Genomic DNA, 10,019 nt, shown 5'->3' with positions numbered 1-10,019 from the left:
TCACCGATCCGGGGATAGCCCTTTTCAGGTTCGAATGTTGTGCTGATTTGTTTTCATCAGCTCTGCTTGTAAATTTCTGTAACTGTGATTGGTTCACTAAACTTAGATTTCTAGAGGCGACTTTTTTGAAGATGGCCACAGTGGTGGAACCGGTTCTGCAACTGGGGCTTGGGCTGTGCGAACAATCGTCGGGATTCCAAAATAGCAGCAAGAAGCCGCTTGCTATTATGAACACAGGTGAGATATATATACGCTGGGCATATCCAGAACAGGCACATGGGAGGTGTGGTAGCAACGTAGCCGGTTGTGTATCAGTGTACTGTCAACTTCCAAGAGGCCAAGATCTCTTTTTTTGTGACGTTTCGAATTCGAAGACAACCACCCTGGATACCTACAGTTATCTAAGGCTACTGTAAGTTCACTTTTGTGCATATTTTTCCTGTTTTTTTACGATCCTTTGCAAATTTTAATCTGGACTTCGAGAACTTGAGTTTTTGGTGTGAATGCCAACGCCCGATATCTTCGGGGCGAAAATAAGAAAAAAATGTCGTTTGCTTCAGATAGAAAACAACCGAAAACATCATGACATATCTCAAAGAGATGTTTGTTTCTTTCGTTTTGTTGAATGCTTCAAATGGAGTAAATGCTGCACATATGAATTAACGGGGGAAAAAGTCTGGCGAAGACACACCATACACGCACTGTGCAGTCTCTGTCTGTGCCCTCAGAACTTGATCAGTTGAAGAAATCACAGTCAGTGCTAGGCAATGGGTTACTTTTGTACAGTCCAAATTTTATATTCTTCATAACCTTATAGTTTGCGACTGCTTTAATGTTTTGTTTTTATTTTTCTGTGAGAAAATTGATAGGACTGTCAGCATCAGTGTCACAAAAAAGCATGAGTATATATATGCTGCATTGATCACACTCACAGTTGGGTTGTACTTTTTCTCTCTCTTCTAATTGAGTATTACAACTTAATTGCAAAGAAGAAAAAAATGTGTTATTTAAGGACTTTTAATAACAATGGTCTTAGAGTGTTTTATTTTACCAGGTAGTTTTGGGAAGCTTTACAAGAACACAGAGTAACATGTCATGAACCATCAGGGGAATGAATGTCAATGATTTTTTTTCATACTGAGTTCTCAATGCATTTCTAATTTTTTCAACAACAAAAAACAACAAACTTCTTGATAGAGTGAACATAATGTTGTTAAATACATGGTTGAAAATTGTAGGTCCATACTCTAAACTGCAACTTGACAGAATATTCCTGTTTCACTTTCAGCTCAATAGGTGGGGCACATAGTTTCTCCCATGTCGTAAAGATGGTTTTTTTGCATTCTTTCTCACATAGACCGAAACAGAAAGACATTTAAAGCCACCCAGCAACCAGCTTTCTGCACTACCAGGAATCAGAAAATGTGACCTTACTAGGTTGGCACAGTTAGGGAGTGTGGCATGACCTGCTTAAACAGGTTTAGCATTTCAAGTTTTATTATCTGTGACTAGCTGAAATCATGAAGGCCTTTAAGGAGCTTGCTATTGAAAAATGTTTTGTTCCGAGTGACTGCGCAATGAAAATTAATGTACGCCTTTGCTTTTAGGGCTTGTCCTCTCTGACTGGTCTGACTCTCAGTCAGCTTGACTGTGTCAAGTTCTACAAGTTTTGTTATGCCGTTTTAATACTTTTCTTGTTTTTCCAACTACTTTCCCTGAGTGTACAGGACAGTCACTGCTGTAAATAAATTTAAAAAAGCAGATCATGAAAACTCAGAATTATTATTGACATTTATCACAATTTTTATGAAACATTCTTTTGAAATTGAATTTTATTTTGAATTGCATAATTTTTGGCCACTTTGTATTGTAAAGTGTTAGTTGTTGAACTTTTCACAATTTGCGTGTGTTATAGTATAGATTGGACAGTACTGTGTTAGGAACCCTGTCAATCAGATCACTGACATGATTTTATGATCAAAATTAAACATTTATAATTTTATGGTATGCAGAGTCTGACATCTTGAAAATCGCTGTTTAAACCAAGCCTAGTCATTATATGACTTACTTTTTCAAAGCTAAAATTACATCTAGCTTCAGGTAGGTAGACTTATAATTATACAAAAACCACTTTATTATGGGTTTAGGTAGGTTTATATTTTGGGACGATATTTTTTTTTTAATTGGAAGAGGGGGGGGGGGGGGGGGGGGGGTAACAAGTGCATGTTTTACAGTCAGGAAGTTAACATGGGACATATTAGAACAACTGAATCTACATGACAGATAAGTTTGTTAAATCATCACTTTGCACCCATCCTTTAAGCTGGTGGTTGATCAGTGCACTTCTGTTAACACAAATATTATTGTCATGTAGTTTGCATGTGAAATCTCAGAACTACTGAAGCTACATCGTGACAAGTTTGTTAAATCCTCACTATGCAACCATTCACCTTTCAAGCTACCACTACCAGTACATGGCAGTCTATTAACTGGACAGTAAAGACATTCATGGCCCTTGGAAAACTGTAAAACATTTTGTTAAAGGGGAGATGTGGATATTATCCTCCCATACCAGTCATACAGTTAAAAACTGACAAAGCAGGTTAATTTGTTTTGCATTTCACCTTTTCCAATGACATTTTGTGACTTAGACATATTGAGTAAAGACAACTAACTTTTTGATTTGCTAACAAATACCTGTGACTGTCATTGGTCACACGGTGTTCGCAGTTGCACCTAGTTGAAAGTTTTTTTATGTTAAGTGTTTTTAAGTTAACCTGATCCTCTTAAAGTATAACATTCATAATAAAAAATAAAATAAAATCTGTCTGGCAACTAGAAACTTCTTGAGGGCTAGGAGATGGGGCTAGGCTAGGGACAGTTGGTGGGTGGTTGGATGGGGAAAGGAGTGTCCCAAGGAAGGCTGTCTTCCGAGTCCTGCTATTTGTGGTGTGTGTATGTATGTGTTACTCTTGATACAAATTGCTCTCATAAATGCCAGACATGTGTTTTTTTCTCCCCAAATCACTTCTGAATACATCCTGTTGATTAGGTTAAGATGTATAAGCTCACACTGATGCTTTACCCCTGGCTAATTTGTTTTTGTACACTGTGTAACAGGTGATAGAGGAAGTAATCTGAGGCAGTCACCATGGGCTGCTCTCCAACCACTCCATGGGCAGCTGTCTGCATGCTGCTGCTTGTGGTTGTGCTGCCAAACGTTCATGCTCAAACAAGTAAGTTTGTCTGGTGACACTGTTTGGATTTGTTCTTTTGACAAATTTTGTACTGATGAAACTGTGTGTGACCAAGTCTGTTAAAGTAACTTTGCTCACTCTGAGTACGAGTGTGTGTGGTACTCTGTTGTTATGCCCCCCCCCCCCCCCCTTATACTTTTATTAGTTGGAGAAACAGTTATTAATACACATGTACCTTTCCTTTTTGTGATTCAGTAATTTGACCCCTCATTAGAATATGAATATAACATGATATATATATGTGAGTGTGTTTTGAGTTATAGTTGAAGTGACAATTGTATTTCACATAGGGTTGTGATAGGGCCACGTTTTCATGTTGTGTTCTTTTGTTGAAACAAACAATAAAAAGACTTCCTCTTGTCAGTACATTTTGAGAAATCCAGCACCTTTGACGGTAGAAGCTCCATCCTGGGACAGTGGACCTCAGGCATTGAGCAACCTCCTGATCTCAATTTCTCCAACTTTCTGAGAGAAGCCTCCTGGGCTGAAGATGTTACGCCAGGTCCTTGGGCTCATGATATCACACACGCTCCCTGGCCTCACGGTATCACCCCAGGACCTTGGCCTCATGATATCACACCTGCCCCTTGGCCTCATGATATCACGCCAGGGCCTTGGCCTCACGATGTTACTCCAAGCCACCACTGTACATCAGACTTTTATTTTCGCTGCGGAGATGGTACTTGTGTACCCCTTTGGTGCCGCTGTGACTCCATTGTTCAGTGCCGTGATGGCTCTGATGAAGAAGGGTGTCAAAGGCCAGAAGCAAGTGAGACTCCCCAGTCACAAAACTGTTGCTATACATGTGGTCTGGCATGGAACTTGAATACTGCATCCAGTGGGTCAGGTTCAATCTTCACTCAGCATGAACGAGGCTGCATTATGACTGATCGTCTTTTGGTCAAATCTTTTGAATTCATACTTCAGACTTCCAAATCTTGGTGACCTGGTCTGTCCTCAGATTCTGACCCTAGGAATCTTGCATGTTACTTCTGATGAAACGGTACATTTGAGAGATCATGACTGGAAGAAGTCTGCTTGAAGAAGTAGTTCAGCTCGTTCTTTATGATTTTATTTTTCAGTTATCTCTGTCGGTTGCTGGTTATTCAATGGGTGTGGCCAGGCAAGTCAACAGGTGGCAATCAGTATTTGCATGTTGATTGAAAGATGAAGCATCCTATGCATGTCCCCTTTGCTGACTGTGCATGCATTTACAAATAAAATCCATTTGTCTGCCAGCATGTTCTTTTTTTCAGAAACATTTGTTATACTGTCTGTAAAATTTGAGGAAAAAAAAAGAAAGATGCCTGAGTGATGCTGTGCCACCTCTTACCTTAAAGTTTGTTTCTGATATGACTGTTTCAACTAGCTTGTATTATATTATATATATGTGCATGTAAAGTACAATGGAAGCATGAGTGTTTGTGCTTGTGTTTGTGTGTGAGTAGTTGTCATGGGGACAGGTGTTTTTCCCCAAGCTTTTCTTTTTTTTTGTTAAGGGATAAGGCAGGGGTGATATGTAGCCTCAATAATGAAGTAAACAGAGTTTCGTTTCTGTGCATAAACATTTTGTCTTTGTGAGTCTAAGGTTTTAACAAATGTTTAGATTTATTTTAGTAATACATTTTCATAACTTATTTCATTTCTTTTTATTGAATAATTGAGAAGCATGCATGTGCTCTAGGTATGGTATCAAGTCAAACAATGTGGGAGAGGTTAAAGAAGCTGGGAGGGAGGGTTAAAGAAGATCAGATCATGAGGAAGCAGTAATGGGCAGATTTTATGTGCATTGTGAATAAGTTGAGAGAACATTGTGTTTTTCCTGTGGTAAGTTTCATCTTTTCATTTTTTTTGCATCTTGTTCAGTGTCTTTTGATCATAATATTACAGGCTGATGACATTGACAGTGCTTTTGTATATTTCCTATGTACGGTTAAGTAGTCTGTGATAACAGAATCTGCTAAAAAGGTTATTTTGTTTTGTCTAGATATTTTGATACGTGGAAGTGCATAGGTTTTGTGTTTGTGTTTTGCTTTCGTTTTTTGTTCGCCAGTTTGGTGATTATGCCTAATGTTGTGTTTTTTCCCCACATGTAAATGATTTGTGTGTAGAGATGTATTGAAGTATGTGTGACCTTTGTGACCTTTGTGTTGCTCTATTGCAGGCCCTTGCGGATCAGACACACTCAGTATCAACATTCCTGAGTATCCAAATACAGAAGGCGTTGTTCCCATACGTAAGTAGCCTTGGCAACATTAAAAGAACAGTTTTCTCAAAAGTCTGTGAAAGAAATTGATCTTTCATCCCCGAGTACGCTAGTACTTGGGCTCAGCAGACTTTAATTGTGTGTCTGTCTGTGTGTCTTTCTCCACTTAACAGCTTATTGCTGGGAAACTACTGGGCGCAGTTCGTTCAAAAGTTGATACACTAACTTGATAATAGGTCCGATTGATCGTATTAAAACTTCATAATGTTACCTGGGACCTAAATGCGAAATAAACCACAAAAACGACTTGGCCGTAGGAGGAGTTCACACCGGCGGGGCAAAACGCAGCCATTGAGCTAATAGAACAGCCGAACGCGTCACACAAAAATACGTCATGACAAAGTTACACGCAAAGCGAAAGAGACTTTGACGTCATTTACTTTTGTTCGGAATTTTCCGTCTGTTCCTAGCTTGTCAGTGAAGACCTGACGTGAGTAATCTTACCCAAAACGTCTTTGTTCTCTATTCACATTGCAGCTGTGAAATAATCAGTCTTGTGTCTCGGTCAAGTAGGTACAGAGTTTGCTTCTGCAATCATTGTGTTCGTGTTGATGACGGCTTCATAAGACAACATAATAAGCAAATCTATCGCGAGGAAGACGTTTATGTACAAATCACCGAACCCAACCCATTTTTTGTGTGCATTTTTCTGAAGAATAAACTGCATGTGGTTAATTTCATCCGTTTAATGCATGTCGAAACGAGCCATAAGGCTTTAGAATAAAAGATTTCACGCATTGCTTGGCCATCTGATCACAGATGAGGTCGCAGTTTGTAGGTTGAATCTATGAATCGGCCAGAGATAGATCTGCATTTCTGGTCAGAAACCAACATTCACACCACAGACATTCCAAACATTTATATTTATTGAGCGAGCCAGTCTGAAGAGTACTCGGGTCCAGCGCGAGCGTTTTTTATTATTCATGTTGCATTTTCTGTATGTGTGGTTCACCAGTACATGTTGTATAACCTTTTGCCTTTTTTGTTTCTTCAGCTCAAAACGAACAGGCCTCATACAGGAAACAGATAGTTGAGTCGGACAATCCAGCTCTTCAGTTAACCGTTACTGAAGATCCGGACAACCCTTCGGATCCTCAACTGAGGCCTGACAGCACAACTCTTGAATTGCAGTACAATGCCCTCAGTGTACCCAGAGGTTATGAGTTAACCTTGAAGAAGGGGGTGGACAGAGATGTAAGTGTACATGATTTATTGTGCGTTGTGAGTTTATGTTCATTTTATTGTCCATAAGTGGCTAATGTGTTGTTGTGAGTTTAATGTTACGTTATTTTGCTAGACTGTATACATGTATTTAGATGTACAGTAGTGTTAAATAGTGTTTTTCTTATGCATAGTTAATATGTAACATGCAGAGAGCATAGGCTACTGTAGTTCGCGCTATATAAGCTGTCATTATTATTATCATTATTATGAAGAAACAAAAATTCACCAGGGATACTTTGAGGGAGTCTTTGTGGGCAAGTGGTCATTATTGAGAAGTGGTCGCCAGGGCAGGTTTATGCAATAACAATTGATGTGGAAAGTTTTGTTCACATGAAAATCGTGCTTTATGAGGGATTTGCAGGGTTTAGCCTGGGAGAAAAAGGCAACGGGACATTTGTCCCCCTCAACCAAATTCTGATGGGACATAGTCGAAGGCAAGAAGCGCCAAAGAGGCCTGTACGCGTTTTGACCAAAGATGCAGAATGGTGCAATATTAACAGCTATTGTGTTTTCAGCGTTGCAATAGGGTCCGATATTCCCGCAGTGGGGCACTGCGGTTATGAAATTAAAAGCCCCTCCTGTTTTTGGAACTGCAGGAGCTTTCTAGTTTGCTGTTAGGTAGATTTTTGGTTCCTCTTTCCTGTCATGCTCTCTTTTTCTTCATGAATTCTTTTCTTTTTTCTGCCTTCTTGCTCATTCACCTGTATTTTTTCCAAAAATCTCTTCTCTTGCCGCTTGTCTCGCGATTCATGTATAGTTTAATCTGTTAGTGTTCTGATGTAAGTCCAGCAGTAGATAGGTTAAGCCTATTTTAACATACTGGAAACTGGTAATCTTCCAGTAGGTATTAATTTAGTTTTACTAAAGCCTGCTGGGACACAAGTAATGGGTTAGTGCATTTGTAAACAGGAATCGCTTGACAAGTGGCCCCCTTCATCCCCCCCTTCCTCGTCCTGATATGGCTCTGCGTAGTCGGCTGGACGTTAAGCAACAAATAAACAAACAAACAAACAAACAAACAGGGTCCGATATTTAGACCAGACAAGTATAATGCCGACGAGTCGAAGACGAGTCGCATTATACTTGTTCGAGTCTAAATATCGGACCCCATTGCTACGCTGAAAATACAATAGCGATTATATAGCTGTTCTGACCTTGATTTGTTGTTCCAAACTTACAAAATGTTTTTGCGTCGATGCGTTGATCTCAGGTTTTGTTAGCAGACGCCGTTTCTTATGCGCATTAGTTTTGCGCAGGCGCCACACTGACTTTGGAAAAAAACTCGATTTGACAACACAGCTGTTAAACAGCTTTTTATTAGTTCATTTGAATACAACAAAAAGAAGTTTTAAAATTTTTGAACTAGACTACTTATAAAGAAGACCAAAACACAACATAAACGGAAAACTAGAAACAACTGAAGAACTAGGATGCAACAAGGGGAGGAGAAGAGAACAGCTAATCGCGAGCAGACGGCAGCGAAGTTTTCAGTTTGGGTGAATGGCATTTATACTTATCTCGTCATGAAGCGATTTTTTAGACCTCAGTTATAAACGACTACATGAATGTTAGTGCCATGGGTTGTACATCAATACTTCAGAGGGGAAGTGGGGTATTTAGTGTGGAGTTATGAGATAAGAAAGGCCGAATGCGAAAGTTTGTGTCAGTCGGCAACTGACACAGGCACACAAAAACGGCTGTTCGTTTTACTCCCCTGTTTGTACTACATCTTTCGACTTTGGGCATTTTGTAGTGTTTAGGGACAGAAAATAATTGATTTAGTCCTGTTTCATCGGGAAGTTAGCAGAAAAGGGAATGCTATCGACATTTTTAATGCTGAAAATCATTCCCGAGAAGAATTTCAAGTTGTCAGTGTATGCTGTTGTCGATTAAAACATCGTGTGGTACAGATGGGTAAACCGGAACCATGCGTCTTTGTTATTGCCAATATGCTTTTGGATATTGGCAAAAATGGCCGACTTCCGTAGCATTATGCTTTGATGATCGGAAGAGACCATCCAATCACAGCCCCCGAATTCCCCCACGTGTCCATCAGAATAGCTATAGGCCCATTGCAGAAACTCAAGTTATCAACAGCATTTCTACTCGGCGCGCGCGGTATGAGAATCACGGGTCGTAACTCTCTGGAATTGGTCATCCGCCGCCATGTTGGATGCCTTGCACGATCTCTGACAGTGCTTGAGCGTTGGGTGGCGACTCGACAAAAGTGAAAATGACACGTTGTGTGGCATAGGGGGTAAAAATCAAGGGTCTGTCAAACCCGGCAATGCAGTAGGCAGCCCAGAGATCCCTAAGTACCTCTCCCAATTGTAGTACTTTTCGGCAATATTTACAGTTTCAAATTGCTAGGATAGCTTCTTTGTGGTTTTAGAGAGGTGTTCTGGGGAAACTGAAAGGTAGCCTCGTCAGGGGACAACTATTCAAACCCATATCCTCATTATTTTGATTCTCAATTGAGAATAATCATTTATAGATGACTATTATTCATTTCCCTTTTTAGGATGTACTTGCACGTACTGGTGGTTTATTACCCAAATGTCCTCACAGTGACTGAGGCTTATATAAGGCTCGGTGATTCGTGTATTTGTTTGTTCAGCCCATTTTTTTCTTGTGTTTATTCACAAGAAGAAAAACAATAAAGATAATCATTTATGTGTGATTTATGGTGGGATTTTTCCTCCATGGTGTGTACTAGGATGTATTGTACTAAATGTACTGTGGTCGTATATTAACGGGTTATATTCCCCGTATGTGTACTATGCGTACAGGTTCATTGGAGGGAGGGTGTAATAGTTGTTTGTTTGGTTTAGCAACGAGACAATTCATCCCTTTTTGGAAGATGAGGGTGGTCCGCCCGAGGGCAGACCGGGTTGTAGCTTCGGGACAATCGATTGACTATTGTCGTTTAGGCAGCTTAGGGAGTCTGTTTCGGTTCGCTGAGTGGTCGTGTGGCCGTTTTCGCTGTTGGTTACGGCGCTCGCGCCTTTCCCTGTCTGCATACACAGTGAAATACGCAAAAAGAACAAGAGTGCAATGAAGAAAACTAACAAAGACGGCATCCAATATGGCGGCGCGAAGAGAGTATGAGCGGAGTTGTGCCCCTTAGGGCTAAAGCTAGCCGATCCATTTGATAACGTCACGCCGAGTAAGAAGAATGAATTGGACCTATATAGTGCCATTTGAAAATTAGCCACTATATCGTGTTATCTCTGTATGTGTGTGTGTGTGTGTGTGTGTGTGTGTGTGTGTGT

General features: G+C 40.2%; 1 protein-coding gene across 1 annotated transcript in view; it reads left to right on the top strand.

Annotated features, from left to right (window-relative positions):
• The first annotated feature begins 269 nt into the window (after positions 1-269).
• Positions 270-10,019, top strand: part of LOC138959676 (uncharacterized) — a 204,976-nt gene continuing 195,226 nt past the window's right edge. The window contains exons 1-4 of the mRNA XM_070331253.1: positions 270-412; positions 3,121-3,236; positions 5,422-5,493; positions 6,518-6,717. Of these exons, the coding sequence (XP_070187354.1) occupies positions 3,152-3,236; positions 5,422-5,493; positions 6,518-6,717 (357 nt within the window). The 5' untranslated portion in view covers positions 270-412; positions 3,121-3,151. The remainder of the gene's footprint in view (positions 413-3,120; positions 3,237-5,421; positions 5,494-6,517; positions 6,718-10,019) is intronic.

This window comes from Littorina saxatilis, linkage group LG2, assembly GCF_037325665.1.
Source record: "Littorina saxatilis isolate snail1 linkage group LG2, US_GU_Lsax_2.0, whole genome shotgun sequence".
Classification (NCBI taxonomy): domain Eukaryota; kingdom Metazoa; phylum Mollusca; class Gastropoda; order Littorinimorpha; family Littorinidae; genus Littorina; species Littorina saxatilis.
Note: the sequence above shows the minus strand (reverse complement) of the source record. Positions and strands in the feature narration are given on the sequence as shown.